Source organism: Melospiza georgiana, chromosome Z (assembly GCF_028018845.1).
Source record: "Melospiza georgiana isolate bMelGeo1 chromosome Z, bMelGeo1.pri, whole genome shotgun sequence".
Lineage (NCBI taxonomy): Eukaryota > Metazoa > Chordata > Aves > Passeriformes > Passerellidae > Melospiza > Melospiza georgiana.
The window spans coordinates 64,509,716-64,528,987 of record NC_080465.1 but is presented as its reverse complement, the minus strand read 5'-3'; the positions used below and the strand labels follow the sequence as shown (position 1 = coordinate 64,528,987).

Here is a 19,272-nt window from a genome sequence, read left to right as displayed (position 1 = left end):
GGATCTTGCCTTCGTTTCGTTAATGACAAGTGGGGATTTTACAGGGGGGCAGATGACTGATTAAACCAGCTCAATTTTCAGGCTCCTTCCACCACATGTCATGTTGAAGACTGCAGTTTTTGCAATGGTTGTGTGTGTCTGCGTGTGTGCGTGTGTGTACTTAATAACCACAACTGACTGTAGAGGGAAGGGAATCATAAGCCAGTAACATTATTAAGGTGGAAAAATACAGCAAGGTTAATGTACTTAATGCAACAGACAGAAATTAGGGCTCCTTCAAAATCAAAATGATTTGCAGGAAAATAAAGGAGAGCATATTTCTAGGGTGCTGGGTGCTAAACTAGTCTCAAGCCTCTGGTGTTTACCCACCTGACTTAAGAAGGAGAATTTGGTCATTCTGGCAGAGCTCCATGAAGCCTGTTATGCGCTTTGCAAACTCCACCACATACTGGATAGCATGGGTGATCTGAATGGCACACTGCTGCCACAGAGCTTCTCTCGTCTTCCAGGAGAACACACACGGAAAAGCAAAGTGGTGAGCAAGCAGGTACATCAGTGCATCAAGAAATTCAGGCGGCCTTGCAGACAGCAGCACTCCCCACACTCCACCCCATACCCAGGCACAGCTAGCAGCCCCTCTTCTTCTCTAGGTACCCAGCACTTCTCACTAGAAAGAAGGCTGTTTTCACAAGCCATTGCCCCACTCATCTGAACTCTGGCGTTGCCTCTTCAAAGGAGCAGAATGCAGCGCACAGTGTTAAGGTGTGGTTCTAATGTTGGCTTTTGTGCAGGACAGACAAATAATGGCACAAAAAATGCACACATTCCACAGCACTCTTAGGCAAGAAGTGGTGCAATGCTATTAATTTGTTCAACAGACTATTTTTCCTAGTTTGATACTTAAAACATATAATTGAAGTATCTGAACACAGATTACATAAAAATTTGGAGTTCCTGATAATCATTTTCCTTGCATACACATGCATGTAAATATAAATAGATGTTCCTAGTTTCATGCCACAGCTCTGCAAACTGTGGTGTGTTTTTATTACTGCTAATATTGCATAGCCTCTCAGATTTCAAAGAACAAGCTGGAGTCTCTCCTGTGTCTTACATGACCAGCTAATGTGCCAACTGAAGTCTGACTGAAGACACATCACTAATGAAGCCAGTGCAAGAGGCACAGAGGTTTCTGCTGACTCTACTACATCTGGGGATGTGACAGGGGAAAATAGACTGAACTTGACCTGAGAATTGCAGGAACAGAAAAAAATGTAGTGTAATGAGATAATTTTTCCACCCAATCTTAAAAAGCTTCAATTTAAGGAGTATTTTCAGCTTGTTATTATCTACTGTTGTAAGTGACAGGTATTTGTTATTAATTTAAAAAACAAATGTGTTTTCAAAATTAGGAAAGGAATTGAGGTTTATGTTGGCTAATTTTCTTAAAATTCTTACAATAGAGGATCCAATAATAATCACATTGAAGTTAACCGAATTTGTGCATGAGGTTTAGATCTGTAACAACAAGCACAGAAAACATTACAAAGAGCCCAATATGCTGGAAAGCTGCTGCATCTTTTTATGAAGTGTCACTGCTTTGCTCTCAGTAACTAGTTCCCCAAAGATAGTGAAAAGTGTATTTTGACCTGTACAAATTCTTGCCAGATAAATTACTCTGTTAACAATTTCAAGCAGAAGATAACGCATATTACAGGGTTGTACCTTGCTCTGGTAAACCTTTATTTCTTCATATGTGTGGGTCTGCCACGCTAGCTGATGTAATTCCTCCATTGTATATTGACATGTCTCCAAATGAGACTTAATGATATTCTGTGCAATTCGATCTGTGAAAAAGAGAATAAAAAATAGCTTGCATGAAACAGTGAACAGTGATCTGCAACAGCAAAATGTTGAAAACAATGAAGGTGTTGGAAAATGCACATTTAAGAAAATTAATCTTTTATTTTCAATGCTGCCTTTCTCATTTGTTTTTAATGTGGAAGTTGATTATTGCAAAATGTTTCAGTATTCAACCCAAAGCCAAATGATCTTGATAAACATTGGATTTGTAGATGAAAATAACAATGACTTTTGTGAAACTATACAGAATCTTCATTCTGAAAGTGATTTAATATGTTTAAATAAATTTCACTAGGAGACCCTGTTTACCCAATTGCTTTTGTCTGCCCCAAACCTATTCAGTAACTGGTGGACTCTTCTAGCCTGGAGAAGAGAAGGAACACTGCTGTTGATTACGAACCCAGCAGGGTACCCCTTCAGGCTTTAGGCCACAACCTCTGCATGAAGGCAGTATCTCCCCTCCTGCTGTGTGTGGGTGTTTGCTTTCTTTCCTAACTGTCCATTTCTTTCTAGTTCTACTACAGGAACTTATCTGCTGAACTCAGTGGTCAGCATGTTTCAGAGCTGTTTCGGTCTCTCAAATTGACTCACTGCTTGAAATTGCCATGAACATTTGCATTACATTGAACACTGCGTGACTCATAAAAGAAGAGTAAACAGGTCTCTTTTTTCTCAAGTTAATTTTAAGCTGGATCATTTTCTGATTGAATTTGATGAGCAAGAACATGGCAGACTGGTTTTAGCAAGGGATAAAAGCTAAAACTAGTATCCTGGGGTTTAGAAGGAGAAATGAAGGACATAAATCTCACACACAACACTAAGCTACCTTAAAGTTGTCCTGAAATTGCAGCCTTAGAAACTACTTCACAACATGGAATGCAGGATACAAGCAGAAAAGAAAGCATTCAATGTTGCCCTGGAAACTCACTGAAACTATGAGTAAACTTCTTTGACAAGTATTTTAAAGCAAACCTTTGCCCTTAAAGCCAATTGAGTGGATTAAAAAAAATTCACAAAAAACTTCCAGCATGAGTTCATTAGCATTAGGAGTTGAAATGTTGTGATAAAACACGTTACTGAAAACTGATGATTTCCTATTTTGCAACTTTGGGTCCTACAGATCTAATGAAACTCATTGCTTCAGCCTGGAAACTTTGCTTAAGCCAAACAAAGGAACAAAGTTGAAGCCACAGAAGTGAGCTGAAGCTCTTGTAGTAGAACCAGCATTGCACAGAAAACATTTGTCAAAAAAGAGAAAAGGGCATTGAAAATGCATTAGCCAAACCTGAGCATGGGAAATAGAAAGACCTAGGTATACCATTGCTCACTTGTTCAGATCCTCAACAGTTTGTGTAGAGTGTAGGGATCTGGAGCCTGGAGTTCCAAAATAAATCTGCCTCTTTGGCCTGAACTGACTGAACTTAGAAACACCAGCAAAAAGAGAAGCCGAAAAAAGAATGCAGAAGTGCATGTTCCCTGTAAACACTGCTGGAGGAGAGCTATTTGAAGGAGAGATGCCTGTGCTACTCACAGTTAATAAACTGCGACTCAGTAGAAAGGTGCTGAAGATAAAATGCTGTAGGTTTGCATAGGAAAAATAAAACCTGCTTAATTGAATTTGCGCAGGTGTCCTTTTATAGGTCAACACTATCTTTAGGTTTCCTAATGGAAGACTTGACTCCAGCCTATAGATAACTAAGAATGCTTATTAACAGAGTGATCTACCCATTGTTCTTTTATAGAAGGTTAGATGGAAGTCTTAACCTTTGAGGTGTTGCATTTTATAATCAAAAGGTGTTGCATTTTATAATAAAAATCTTGAAGATAAATGGGCATCTCTCTTACAATAAATGTCTCACATAATTCCATATTACTGCGTAGACAGATTTCTAATCAGATAAAGTGACCTGATGTCAACATTCTGAAAACAGGACCTTTTTTTTTTCACTGACTTCAAAATTTATTCCATTAACAGTTCTACATGGCTGCAAAGCTCCTCAGCTCCTCTCCTTTTCCTAGTATTTATGTATTTACCTGAGGAATGAAGAGCTGAGAAGCTCTGCAGAGCTTTCTAGGGATGGCATCCTCTGTTGTACCCCATGCATCTTTTCCTTACACACTTATGCTTATGCTGAGCTGACATTAAAACCCATTTAGATGTGCAAAGGCCTGGGGCAATCGCAGCACGCAGCAGCTCTGACTGCTGACATCCAGAGAGGAATCAGGTGCAAGACAGACCTGAAACCCTTGTGCCGCAGGCTAGGCGAGGCTGAGTGCGCGATGGAAAGGGTACACGGGCTCTCTGAGGAGAAGGGAAATGCTCATTCAGCACAGCAGCCTGCCTGCTGAGCCTCCCTGCTGGAGCCCCTGGAAGGAGCTTTATGCAAATATAGCCTGCAGCTGGGTGGCAGAGCTGACATGATGTAAAAAGTAAAAGAAGAAAACCCCTGTCTTGGCTTCTCAGATGGTCCAGGAACAGAAGATCCAACAAAGGCAGAGCAAAGAATGTCACTCTTAATGAGTTCCACACACCATAGCATTTGTTTTTGCCCAACATTTTCAGATTTTAGCATAGTTTTGCTAATAAAGTTGGAGTCAGTGCACATCTTGGCAAATCCCAAGGAGAATGACATTCCTAAACCACTGGCAACAATATAAATGACATGTGATGTAAACATGTCCTATCATAGGTACACTCCTGTACCCAAAATATATGAATTTCTGGGAGACCTGGCAGCTCTGAAATAAGCTGACCACCAAGTTCAACAGGTTAGTTCTCTAATAGAACGAGAAAAAATGGACAATGGGGAAAACAGGACAATATCTATACACAACAGGAAGAGAGATACTGCCCTGATGCAGAGGTCCAAAGCCTATGGAGGTACCCAGCAGGGGTGATAATCTAATAAATAGCTATGTTGTCCAGGCTAGAGGAGTCCACTGCAATTACTTCACATATCAAGTCTTGACTTTCAGTAGATTTTGTTTTCAAAAATCTTGGGCCGTAGATTTCAAGGGTCCCCTATCACTGGGTAACTGCATGTACACAACTAGAAATCCTGTTTGGATGAACTCCAGGAACTACAAAAGACAACTCTGTTCTTGAGACTTCAATGTGAACTGCATTTCTACTTGAAATATTGTCAGTTCCCATTTTACATAAGTTACAGCAGGTTTGCTATATGAAAGGGAAAGCAGAAGAGATTATTCTGGCCACATGGGTGTGAGAATCTAAGTCTGCAACGTCTTATTTTCTAAGGACCAACTGCTCCAACTATTGAGTGAAAATTAGTATTTCTAATGGAAAGAATTCCTGAGCCAGGACAACAGTACACCACCAGCCTGTAAATGGCAGGATTTGTAAAGCTTATCTATCTGCCACATAGGTAAACACAAATGTAGACTAGGTGCTTTACTCCTCCCCGTTTGCCCACCTACTGGCTTTATTACATTGGGGCTAAGTCTCCTATCTGGATCACTTGATCACTTGATACATGAAAATCACAGCATATCCTAGCAGATCTACTCTGTCTGGGAAGCACGGTCCACAGAAAATAATGTTCCCAGTATCCAAACTCTGGTATACACTGGGATGGGAAGCATTTGTATTAGGCAGGTTCATTCTATATCTTAGGTTTTCTTAGTATTGCTAACTTGACATTTTTTCTTGAAAAGCAAACACTTTTTCTAAAAATGCTCTGCTTCATTGAAAAAAAATCTAGAAAGAAGCACTTGCTTCCAGAGAGATAAACCAGAAACGACATACTCAATCAAGGAAATTGCCAATAATTGTTACCAACAGTTTCAAAAACCAGAAACACTCAAACAAAATACATTATGGGGTGTCCACTTACATTTCATTACTGTCCTGCACGTCTCTGACTGGTTTTCTATAATGGCCCACTACTCTAGCTGTAAAGCCTCATCAGTTCTTAGAGGACAAGGAAATCCAGATGGTTTTTTTGGCATGGCTAGAGAGCAGACACCTGAGAGGTCAGGCTGGTCCCACTCCACGCAGCACAGGGCATGCTGCCCTTCCTATAGCAGGGCCTGGTGAGGTCTTGAGAGGTGCCAGACCAATGGGTAGGTTATTTAATTGGAATTTACAATGCAGCAGTTAAAAATATAGAAAAGTTCAATGTATAGTAGGAGATTTCCAGGAAAAACTGAAAATTGTACATCATGAAGCTGAAGAGGACCACAAGAGATCCACGCTGTTTCAGGAAAAGAATGGTTTTTACATTTGTCCTGGCCTACCTAAAACAGAAGACAGAATCAAGAGACAATTCTGTGAGGACTGCCCAGTGAAGTGAGCTATGCAGAGAAGTTAGTGCAACAAACCTGGATGCCTTCAGATGCATCAAACATCACCTGCCCCTCCCCTGGACCCTTCTGTCCCTGGTGTTGGGGTGGGTAACATCCCTGGTCCCTGGTCAGGTCACAGGGACTGCTCTGGTCACTGTCACTGGTCACCAGCCACTGGGGCTGAACACGGGACTGGGCTGTGGCATCCTCCTCTCCCTAAAGCTCTCTGTCTCCTTTGCCTGCTGAGTAGTCACTTCTCCAAAACTTGCAGGAGCTCAAGTGTCTGAGACTGCTGCTTCACTTCAGTGGTGCTGGGGAGTAGCTAAAGAATCATTGCACAGCCCTGACAGAAGGACTGGGGAGTCAGAGAGACTGCAAAAGCCCTATTTCATCAACAAAACAGGCCAAAAGCATATGCTGCAAGAGAAGAACAACAGCACATAAACTTGGGACTTTCTGTTTCCAGTTCTGTTTGCTCTGGCAGGCTTTGCCCCGCCCCAGCCCCCCTTTTTTATTTTTCTCCTGCCGTAGTTTCCTATTTTGGATTTCAGGAGTTATCTCACAAAAGGCACTCTCCAAAGACTACCAATTGCTCATACATTATTGGTGGAGTAGGAATTGCTTAAATACAAGCACATACAGAAAACTGAACACTGCAACCTAGACAGCAATCAAAATCAGCATACCACAGAGCCACAGGGGTCTACCATCAGCTGATAAATCAGTACTGCCTTTTACAGGCACTTGCGATATTCAGAGATCTCCAACTACAATAGTGAAGAAAAACTCCAACTTGAGGTCAAGTACAATGCTGGTGGGGATGGATGTAATCCAGGGAGTGCACACAACATTCACCAGCTGTGAATTTCGCCTGCTAAGTGGAACTCATCTACAGCAGCATTTGTTTCCTACAGTTCTTTTATTTGTCTCTCCTAGTTCTTTTTTATTTGTTTTCCTAGTTCTTTTATTTGTCTCTCTTTTCTCAGGAGACACTCTAGTTTTTCTCAGCATTCCCTTCTTTTGCACAGGGAACTGAAAAACTTTGAAGTGTGCCTTCTAAAACACTGATAATCTTCTTCAATTAAAATGAATAATGAATCTTTAATTTGCCACTTACCCGTAGGATCTAGTTGGGTAGCTAAGAGCTTATCTCAGCTTATATCCTAAGTTGAGCTCTTGCAGGGATCCACTTTGAATTAATGCTGCAGTAACATCACAGCTTTGGCTGGCTGCTGTAAGCATACATAACAAAACTCCAGCCAGGCACTCTAAATAAAATCTCTGTTCTAGGACCTAAAAACTTGCCAAGATAGCATCGGATCAACGCTTTTTTGTATGCTAATTCAAGGGTATTATGACTAAAAAATGAAAATTTTTGAAAACTGAATCATTGAATTCAGACTATTCTTAAATTCTTTGACAGTTGTAGACACAGTGGCACAGCTAATGAAGTAAAAATATCTCTGTGTTTGCTGTCAAACATGAATAATAGGTCTCATTTTTTTTACATGAACTGGACGAAAAGTTTGATTTTTTTTTTCTCAGAAAAACAGGAACATTTTTTTCCTGAAAGTGGTTGCAAAAAGCTCATTCCAGGGTTCATCTGTCTGTGGCATTCTCAATGCCATAATGCAAGAAAGTATTTCCCTCTAAAAAACAAGCTACTTTCATAACCTCTATTTGCTTAATAAATTTGCAGCACTACACAATATGCAGCCTAGGAAGATAGTATGAAACATAAAAACACTCATATGAGACTAGAAGTGCTAGAATTTAGTTCAGGAATAACCTTTACTTTAAGTTACTGAAAGTTTAACGTCACAAATGGAGTCCACAAAGAGTAAAAGCTATGTGTGTGAATTCTCTATTTTGTCTCTCTCCTTCAAAGTAAATCAGTGCTTCGTTTGCCTTTTTAAAAATGCTAATAAATTAACAGAAATGACAATACAATGGAATGAAGTCCTTATCTTCAGGAAACTAGAGGATGGACCCAGAATTCCGTTAGATCCTAGAGGATTTTTTTAAATGCTTAATGGTCTCTAGTTAGTAATAATTCTCCTCGGACTCAGCCAATTTAGCAAAAATTAGAAGACATTTGACTGGCAGCAAAAGCACTAGCCAAGGAAATAGCTGAAGTTCAAATGAACTCTAAAGCCACCATATAATTACCACAAATTTATTGAGATGAGCTGTTTCTTAGCTTCTTCTAGCATAGGTTGCACAAATAAACCCTTATATTAAAATGAGACTGTTCTGAAACAAGAAAGTGGTTTTATTTTTTACAATAAAACATACATTACCTGAAGTGGACATTGTTCTCTATTAAAATGAGAAATATATATGTAATAATTAGAATATTACTGCTTTTAAAGCATGTTTGTGAGGGTTTGCTCTGTCATAGTCTGCAAAAAGCTGAGAGAGGTTAATATATCTTTAAGCAGTTGTTTCACTGTCACAGTCCTCACATTAGCTTTCTATAAAGATTTTAAGCAATCTGTCTACAGAAACATGTTAAAAAGCAATGGCAAAACATTCTACAATGGTTCTATTCTCCAGTAGTGTGGCAAATGAGTTGGATCAAGGTGATGTTAGTGTTTAGTGTCAGAAAGTGGAATAACTTGGTTATCATACACAAGGACAGAATCATCACTGATCAAAAGAAAAGCCATCCATGCAGTCAAAAAGGAACACAAAACAGGGCTCCACACCTTAATATCCTGTATTAACTATTCCTATTTACTTGTGACTTTCATTCCTCGGAGATTACTGCACTATAAAATCTGCATTCTGATAATCAGTTTCAACATTTGTCTCTGAGCCCTGTGTTTTGTCATATTGAATTTTTTCACTGTGCACATCTATGTTTCTTTCTTGTGCATTTCACTCAAATTCTTTCTCATATCTTTTCACTCTTGTATAAAGGAATTGTTGCTGTTCTGTGAAATAAAGTATCAAAAGCTGAATGGACTGATGAAAGACATCAGTACCTACAAAGCCGGAAACAGCATCACAAAACGCAAACCAAGCAGATTACCTTATTCTCAGGAATAAAGTAGGAAGTAGTGAAGTGCATGAAGTGAGTGATGAAAAATGGCAGACAGAAAGTTTGCCTTGGAAAGGCAAACTTAGGATGCTGCATGTATACTGGGAAAGAAAAAAGTTGTAAACCCAAACTTCTGATGCCTTCCTTGCGCCTTAGGATTAAGGAATGATCAACCAGTGCCGCTCAGGACGACAAAGAAATGTAACAGGGACTCCAGGTTAAGCTCTCAAGGTAATAATTACCTTGTAATTATTGGGGCTGATTGCCCAGAAATCAGCCCCAATAATTACAAGGTAATTATTACCTTGTAATAAAATCAGACAAAAACACTGGTGGGAAAGTCGACACTAAATCCATGAAGGGGTTACACGGAGGAGGATGGAAACAACAAGCAGCCACTACTTCAAACCACAGCAATTCTGGCAGATAGTGTGCCACTTCCATACACTGCAGTGACTCCTAGAGCATCACTGCCTTGACCCCTCGATTCTCGTCTGCAGTTCCCCTCTTTGTGGGCTGCGTGTGAGTCACAACCCCAGAAGATAACATACTTCTCTCACACATCCCAGCCCCTCTGTGCTCTGGCACCTGCTCCAGTCTTCTTTTTTCGAGCATTACTTGCAGAAAGCCATCTCCTCTGCTACTGGCATTGCTGGTCCAAAGCATATGACAGGGAACCAGCCACAAGTCTGGTCTTACAACTGGCAGCAGCAGCAGCGTGCCTCAGTACTTACCACACCATTGGATCTACACTGATCTCCCTGTGAGATTTGCAATCTGACAACATTCACAGCACAATGGTATTCCTGAATAGATCGCCATGATATATGGTAATATATGGGATATATTATACGGTATTTTACATATTTTGACTGCTACAAATGGTTGATTTCTAACAGCTTTTTTTGGACGCTCAGTAGAATGAACATATTTTGCCAAGTTTGGTAATGGAAGAAAATATTCTCGTCTTTGGAGAAAAGGAGTAATTTTATATACTTTAAAGGATTAGCAATTTGACCTCTTTAAAGAACTGTATTATGATGTTTAAAAAATGTAGTCTATAGATAAGTTTGTTTTTAATACCATTCAATGCATATTTTCAGCTCATTTGTAAAACAAGCTGAAGTTCTAAGTGAGCTGAAAGGGACACAGAATTGAAATGTGAACATACTCTGATTGTCATCTTTAAATAGGTAACGATGGCAAGACAGTGCCCTGGTGGCATGTGCATAAAATGCACATGTTGCATTTTTAAATGCTCACTAGATGGCAACATTGCCTTTCTTTAATACAGCTGCCATGGTGTAGACAGCAGCCCTGTAAAATTCTGACTGTCACCTTTGTAGAAGGAATATTAAACCATGGCTTGGAAAAAGAAGTGGAGAACATTACACAGGACTAAAAAACATTATTTCTGTTTCACTGTGGGGTGGGTGGTGGCTTTGTAAAGGGAACATAAACATAGATGCAACTGTCACCTTAGGTATGGGCTTTAATTGGTGAGCTCGCTGCATTTTGAATATGGTTTGGAGTGTCCCTTGAAATAGCATCTAATTGGGCAATACATGTTCAGTAATGTTAACACTTGATCTGGCACAGGGAACAAACCCTGGCGATAAAGAGAAAGGTGTTAAGGAATGAGAAACGCTTATCTCATGGAGAAGTGCTTTCAAAACCAAAGCACAGTGGACTTTTTAAGATATCAGTCTGATGCTGATATGCATTTATATATTGCACATCCAACATTAAGTCTTGTGGACATTAATGAAGAGTATAGATATAGAGGAATAAATTAAATTCTTGTTAAGTTAGTGAGGAGATTGCTGAAAGAGAAAGGTGTGGGACTGGCTTTCAAATAGATCTTCAGCAGAGAACTTCAGAATGTTTACAGGTAAAGACCTCCCTTCTTTAGGAGAGAGAGTGAAATAACTCCTGCTTGTACAATATTGCAGCAATGGAAATTAAATAACTTCACAGAGTGTAAAACTGTTCACTGTGGTCTTGGGATGAATGTATTAATACAGCTAAATTACAACTAAATTACAAACGCACAGAATGTAATTTGTGGTTACCAAGAGGACTTTTTTTTTAAACTATCCTGAGCAAGTTGAAAAAAAAAATTAAGGTTTTACTTTGCTATCACTTTTCAGTCCATGTGTGCAGGTCAGAAGAGCTGTGCCTTACAACATAAGGCAGGTGATGCCTCCTCCAATCCACATTAGGCATGTGTCCTAGGGAGTTATTGCTCACCCTAAGATACACATAGCAGGGCAGGCTTAGAAGGATTGGGGAAAGGGAAGGCTCACCTGCTTTACTTTAATTTTATTAGAAATGTAAGCTCTCAAAGCCACTGGGTACAAACAGGCCTGATTTTGAAGAAATGTCATGTAAATGCATGTAAACAATACTTTCATCTACAATTAGAGGCTGGGCTGTGTTATCTCCTGTACACTCCAGAGGTGTCTTACTGACTACCTACACACACACAGCTACAGGGCACCCTTAAGTTTGGCTTGCAGTGAATGCTTAACCAATCTGTTTTCTCCATAACAGTTGGCTAATCATTTCATCTTGTCCTTAAGAAATCACAGGGTGGCAATCTCAACTGCAGTTAAAGCAGGGAAGCCTTTTCATTAACTTTTGCAGACCAAGATTGGAGGCACATATTTAGGGAGGAAAATGCGATATGCAGCTCAGTGGCAGATAATATTATGCACATATATTTAAACAAGATAGTCTTTTAATTTCACCAACTCTAAAAATAGACCTTTAATGCCTCATAATTTAAAACCACACTTGGGAGAAAGCACTGACACCAGGAACTGGAGCTCCCTTCTCACTTCAGAATTGCCCACCCACCAGCTGACCTCTATGATTTGCTGTGTGAGGAGAAAGCCATTCTGCAAATGATCAAATTGTTGCTTTTGACATCGCAAGTGGATTTCACCCCATGGTTTGAGCTCCCACTGCATCATTTCTTCCTCCCCAGATGTGTAGATGGTACAGTGGTCATGGAGAAAGAGGATGATGTTGCCAAGTCCTTGGCAGCATGAGTCCTTGGGATGTGGGCATCTCCCACGCTGATGGAACACACCTGGATCATGCCACCCATGAACAGGACAGGCAGCGACAGAGCCTGCCTAACTCATCTAGTCACTGCCAGATGGTCACCTCACCTATTTTGTGTTCTGCCCACCCAAATCTGTATCAAGTGTCCAACAAGATGCTTTGAGTTAAGGAAAAAAATACATCCCTTTAAAGAAAAGGGATCTGAACTGGAAATGCACTTGATGACAAGTTGAGGTTCTGCTGTCGTATGTGTATTTATGAGGTTTGGAGTGATATCTTTATGCTTTGAGGGATTTTTCTAACATAAGTGGAATATTGATGAGGGCTGTGCCTAATGGGGAGCTACCTGATTTTGTACAACTTCTCTCCATCGTAAGCTCTGGCAGTTACATGAGAAATTTGTGACTGTATCTGAAAATGCTTTTTGTTACACTTAACCCTCTCTTCCATAGGAGGCATTGCCTATCCTGCTTCTCATGGAGATCAGATAATGTGCAGTTGTATCTAGGCCTATGTAACTCATTTGGGGAACTATAATAATACCAAGTACGAGTGACAGAGCCCTATATAACTTTAATCTGTCAGCATGTCTTTCTCCTACACCTATTTGCTAGCACAGTAGATAGATACCAGTAACCATGCAATGCAAGATAAGCGATATTTTCCTCGCCATTCCATTCTAATACTACATGTCAAAACAGTTGCTATGTAAAAAATTTTGCATTTCAAAACTGTTAAGTTGAACAATTTCCATTTCCACTACAAAGTCTTCTGTAGATGAATGTATGTTCGTGAAAAAGAACATTTTCACATTCAAATTAAAGCATAGAACTGTTAAAGATCAAAGTAGCTCTAACCATTTAGATTACTTTTTGGTGGAACTAGAAAATTAACATGTGAAGAAGAGCATGTAAATGATGTGTAAATTATAGAGTCATAGAGTATCTTAGAAAATATTATTTTTATAACTGAATGAAACTGACAGGGAAAGGAAGACTTGTGACTTGGATTTTACAGAGAACTTACTGTTGGATAGCAAGCCAAATATAAATACTAAAGTAATATATGCAATTGCAGCAAGTATTTTAGGTGCAGCAGGGATCATTATTAGGATTTGTTTTGCAAGCATTTAACATTTTCATAATAATCTGAAAGAGAAGGTTCATAGCAGGCTGATTAAGTTAGGAGACAATTCTAAACTGAAGGAAGTCACAAAGCATCAATGAAGACTGAGACATAATGTGACAGGATTGAAAGAATTAGGAAAATAAGAAAGAGAAAATTATACTCAAACTTGGAAATGTACAGTCAACTATATCTTAATTTAAAAATGCCCTACACAGGAGAGAAGTGAGTTTGAAACAAACAAAGCATTAACACCAAAGGAGTAAGTGAATTAGATTTTGGTTGACATGTAATCAGAAACTGCATAGATTACTTTTGTTCTGAGTGCTTGTGAAGAAGTCTGCTCCTTGGAGAGCTTACAGAAACTTCCAGGAACTCAAGACTGAAAGAAGTTCCCACACATTCATTCATGAGGGAAAAAAATACAATAGTTGCAATCAAGATCAGGCAAGTGGCAGTGGAGATTGTGCTTATAGACATAAATTTATTTGAAGAGTGTAAGGACCAGAAAAAAGTTAGGACTGGAAATTTCTACCTGGTAGAAAATAATCAGTGCAGAAAAGAAGCATCATTATCTGGGATACTTTAGTGTTTCGCTAGATCACCAGACATGTTGGTACAAAGAAATTTCCATCAGCCACAAGGATCAATGCAGCATAGCTTTTCTATCTCCTATATATTCTCCATGATTTCATCTAAGAGTTAAAAGCAGTAACATCTATTTAGCATAAGTTGAGTTTATTCCTAAATGTCACTGTAGTGAGATGCAATTCTGCAGTGAAATTTAGGCACACTATAATGTGAAATCAGCACATCCCAGGACTGCAAGACTGCAGCTCTACAGATGGTCCAACAATCCGCTGCAGCATTAAGAGACATTTTCTACTCCTTTTTAAACACTGAAAATATCATTTGCCTGTGCACTAATCCAAATATTTTATGGTGCATCTCTTCCAGTTTTCAGCTGATTTGTTATGCTACATTATCTCTCACTGTCTCCCTTACCCCTCTGCTGTACATGCCACAAATGAAAGACAGCACACTTGTGTAAAATCATAGCAGTTTAGGAGCCCTAGTTTCAATTTCAAAAGGAAAAGAGGTAAATCCCAGAGCCTCTGCATTTTGCTGTCAGCTCAGAGTTGGGCCATTTGCTATGTAGCACTCCCTCTGCTCTGGGTTTTCCCCTGGTTTGTCTGCTTCAGAGGAGGGTGATAAACTTGGAAATGTGGGGTGGATTTACAGCAGGATGTTTTAGAGCTAGGAGAGAAAAAAAAGGGTGAAAAACGAAGAATGTTGTATTATTTCTAAGTGAACCTGCAAGAGACAAAAAGTTATCTTGATTTAAGTTAAAAAGATAAAACTTTGATTGTCTGAAATCAAAAGGTCCCATTGACTTCAGGGGGATTCTCTGGCCACTAAGGACATAGTGGCCATATTCTGTCTTTGCACTCATTTCTGTAACTGAGCACAAACCCCAGCTCATGGACTACCAGAACTCCTGCATTTCTGGACTTCCCTGGCTCTCTCTGGAAACTGGTACCGGTACGCTTTGGTAGTGGGTCTGCAGGGAAACAGCTCTTAAGGACTGTTTGCATTGCCTCTCAGTGTAACCCACAGTTGCAGGACTGAGGTATGCACAAGCCATGTGTGAGTAATACTCATATGGCCATGACAGCTGAGGGAACAAATGCTCATCTCCAATCCTGCACTGTGGCTGTACAGTTTTATTGGACAGTGTCCTGGGCCAAATGTGATAATAAGGCAGGTCTTTGTTTGAGTGCCATCTAAGTTTTAACTTTCTCCTGGACAATTTGCACCTAAAGCACACAACGTGTTATGGCGCTCCCTACAAATAAGCACGCAAGGGCAGAATACATGCTATCAATTTTAGCTGCAACTTCATTTTTTTACCAGACAGTAACTACTATATATCCCACTACTGTAACGTATGTTGAGGGGAGGCCACAGTCCTCAGTAGGACTGAGCACAAACACACATTTACAGATCTCAGTGTAATCCATGTACATGAATCAGCAAAGTTAGGCCAGAACTACAGGGTTTTTTCCATGATTTGAAATTAATTAATTTGTTAAGAATGCTCTTGAAGATGAATTTTTACCTTCTTCTTTTTTTTTTTTTAAATTAAATTCCATTAACAAAGTGTTACCCTTAGATTAAGTTCTCAGTCACAACTGATTCAGCGTATTTCACTTCTTCAGGTACCTAATTAGGATTTCTTTATAATAGAAGTAGTACTTCCAGTGGCTTTGGTGAAATACAACTAGAAGCATTAGATGAACAGAAATCCTCCTTAGACAAAAATCACCTTTAGTCATTGAGTTTCTAACAGCCTCACCTCACAGAGGGGTCTCTGTCAGTTATCAAAGATGAAAGCAAAGGGACAGGCTCTCCAAGGCCTTCGGGCAGAGAGGCAGGGATACCCACAGAAATAAATTCAGAGTTTGTGCACTTTAGGAATTTAGTGAGCGTGCTCACATCTGTGCAGCTGAAGTAGGAACTGGTACTTTTTCACAGTAAGTACCCTAGAATTTGCTGCTGTGGGGATTCTGGGTGTTGACAAGAATACGGATAGTTGGCTGAAGCGATCATTTAACCCTGCCAGTAATGAGCTTATTTGAAACAAGCCCCTTCCTAATTATCACTTGGTTATGATTGATTCATCACCTGCTTTGATGCTCTTATTTAATGAACAGAAATGAACTGCTGGTTTTAAGAACTGCATAATTTTTAATAAAAAAAGATCTGCCTTAACGTTATATCAATTAGTTCCAGACTTGCTTTCTTTCCCATACCCTCTGTATGTGTGTGCACACACACGTGTGCATATGTAACTACTGTGTACCTGTGCATGGAATACCTGTATGACATTTTAATGAAAACAGTACTGGATCTTAGCTTATATATGCACATTGCACTACAGGAATAAGAATTTTTCTTACCGATTTCGCTCATGGATATCCCTGGAGCTAATTGGCCGCTGTTGAAAGAACTATAGGTAAACAAGTTTGGTACAGAGGTGAGGTCATAGATAGGTTCCTGCTTTATCTGTTTGATTCCAGTCATGTCTAACCCAGACTGGTCTGGGGAGGGCTGGGCAGAATCCACGCTGTAATAGCCCTCAGACTTGGGCAGGTCGATGACGTGCCCGTTGGCGTAGGTGCTGCCAGTCTCGCTGTTCAGATTGTTCAAGCCATTGCTGATGCTGCTGCTGTAAACCCTGGCCAGAGCTTCTGCCTCACCACTCTGCTGCTGCCGCTGCTCCTGCAGTCGCTGCTGGTGCTTCTGCACTTCAGCATACAAGCTATCCCTCTGCTTTTTGGACATTCTTCCAAATTTCACAGCTGAAAAGCAAAGCACAATGTGAAACCATTGTCGTCTTCAAATTTTTCTCGATTCCCCTCAACGACACCACTCTTCTGTCATTAACTTTCAGGGTTAATTTTGCTGTGGAAACACCTTTTTCTGTGGAAATGAGAAAGGATGCAAAGCTTTGCGTCACGCACATCTCATAAAGGAAAAAATATTGCGTACTTGATTTTACCAGGTGACAAGAACTCCTGTTTACTCCTGAGGGCCTCAGTCAAGTAATTCACTTCCCACTATGAATGTTAAAAAGACCGTGCATCCTTTTATATCTCTGTGTTCACTGAACAACCACCCAGAGCTGTATGAAATGTACAGTCTGTGAATTCATATCCATTTACTAACTTTCCACAGATCTTTACACAGTACACTAACAAGATTAGTATTCTGGGTGAAAACAAGCCCCAAAAAACTTATTACCGTATCCTTTCAATGGGGTGTTATCTTCCTACTTAAAAAAAAAAAAATAAAAAATAACAGATTTGAAAGTAAACAGCACAAATGAATGTCATCTTTTCCACAGAGCAAAGTCTTAGGGACTTATGCAATCTCCATTTCAACAACCTTCATGCACAAATCCATGCACTCCTTCTGATGAGAAAGGGAAGAAAATATAAGAGGGCAAATCATTTTCCCCAGAAACAGGGTTCATTACACCGAGACTGAAATTTTCAAAGGTGACAGGCTGATTGCTGTGGAGCTAGGAGGAGTAAATTCACAGCCTGTATACACAGCAGATCACAGCTGATTATCACTCTCCACCCCCATCTCTCTATAAATTCTGGTCTTTTACTGGGCTCGATCTTGGGATCTTAGAGCAGAGACAGTTGTTGATTGTGCTCTAAAACAAATGAGAGATACATCCAGCAGAATTCATCAGAACAGGTATGGGGACATAGCTCCAGAAATAAAGAGTTCTACGTATTATGAGGTGTATTTTCTATATTGTGTATTTCCAGTCTGTCTGAAATTTGGATCAATTCAGAATCATATTTATTAGCACATGACTCTCATTTAGCCCTTGAGAAAAATATGAACTTATATGTGGATAAAAGTAAAATTCTTCATTTAGGAAAAAAAACAGAAGAAGTAGAGCATAATATGAAAATACAGTGCCAGAACAACAAGGTGACAGCTGCTTTATTTTCACTTTTTTTTTTCTTTTACATCTAGAGGGTTTTTTTCTTATTGCCAACCTAAGTTTAGTTGCAGCCCTACATTCAGGCTACAAGTTACCTCACACAAACTCAGCCTGCCCCTGGAATCAGTGCATGGTATGCTGCATACCCTTATGGACAATGTGCAATGACTGCATTTTAAATAATTTTGAATAATGCAATTGTGTATTTTCTTCAAATTTAGGGCCTCAGCAATAAAACCAATGCTTATCCTCATTATATATTCATTAACTGGATTCTCCAGCTGCTGTCAATTAGCATCCTGCCTCTGCATGATAAAAATGCATTTGTTACATGGCTGAGAGGTAAAAATCAAATTAAAGTTTTCTGTCAAAAAGTTCACACAGCCAATTTTAAATTTGCAAGAGCTGTTAGTAGCCTTAATCCTAAAGAATCATAAAGACCTTTACATCAACTAGGACAGAACTAAGTGATCTGTTGGAAGAATCACTCCTTTTGTCTCTCTGCAGTGGTCTCTGAATTACTGGTTGGGAAGATGGCACTGTCAGTCACATTAAAATGCCCCTGTGATTTATCTTAAATCATTGGAAGATACTATTTTCAGGAGGAAAGCATGTGCTGTTAAATTGTTGAAATGTTACTTCTTTAATCACCATGAAGAATTAGGAGCTAAGGTGTCAAGTAAACTGGGTACTAGGACCAAAAGGAATTCATGGACTAAAGGCCCTTCCCAGGTGATGCTGGTAAACAAGTAACTTCAGTGAGCCATAAGACACACTGAGGCAGAAGAAGACCTATTATGGTCCAAATTTTGACAAGTTTATAGTCTGTGGTCCATCTAAATAAATAGCGCTTTATGTAACTTCTCCATCAATGACTCAATTTAAAAATACACATTTTGAGTCAACCCTTTAAGAGAGAAAATTGCTTCCAGGAAATTGAAAGTAATATAAACTGCTTAAAAAAATTAGAACATTTTCCTCCAATACTTTCTTACTATATGAAACATGTTTTTGAGCTGGAAACCCCCTGCACGAGGAGTGGTGCCCAGGGCACGCCAGCTGTGGGCAACCTTGCTCCCACTGCCTGCAGCTTTGGCGTGGTGCATGCTCTCAGCTGCTGATATTGGCTGGTCACACCACTGCCTGGAAGGTGGAACTGAGCTCTACAGGGAGCACAGGATCCTGAGATGGCACAGGCTGTGGAGCTTTCCTCTGGCATAGGATATACTTTCAGTACTAAATTAGGAAACTTTCTTCTGCAGACCCAGATAGGGACAGGAGGCAGTGTGCAAGTAAAAGAAATGGGGTTTCTTCCAATGCAAAATATTTGGTCAAGTGCACT

The 19,272-nt window shown here is 39.7% G+C and overlaps 1 protein-coding gene across 1 annotated transcript in view; it reads right to left on the bottom strand.

Annotated features, from left to right (window-relative positions):
* Positions 1 to 19,272, bottom strand: part of RORB (RAR related orphan receptor B) — a 132,987-nt gene that overhangs the window by 11,757 nt on the left and 101,958 nt on the right. The window contains exons 4-6 of the mRNA XM_058044446.1: positions 16,366 to 16,767; positions 1,726 to 1,847; positions 370 to 502 (exon numbers count right to left, since the gene is read on the bottom strand). Coding sequence (XP_057900429.1) covers positions 370 to 502; positions 1,726 to 1,847; positions 16,366 to 16,767 — 657 coding nt within the window. The remainder of the gene's footprint in view (positions 1 to 369; positions 503 to 1,725; positions 1,848 to 16,365; positions 16,768 to 19,272) is intronic.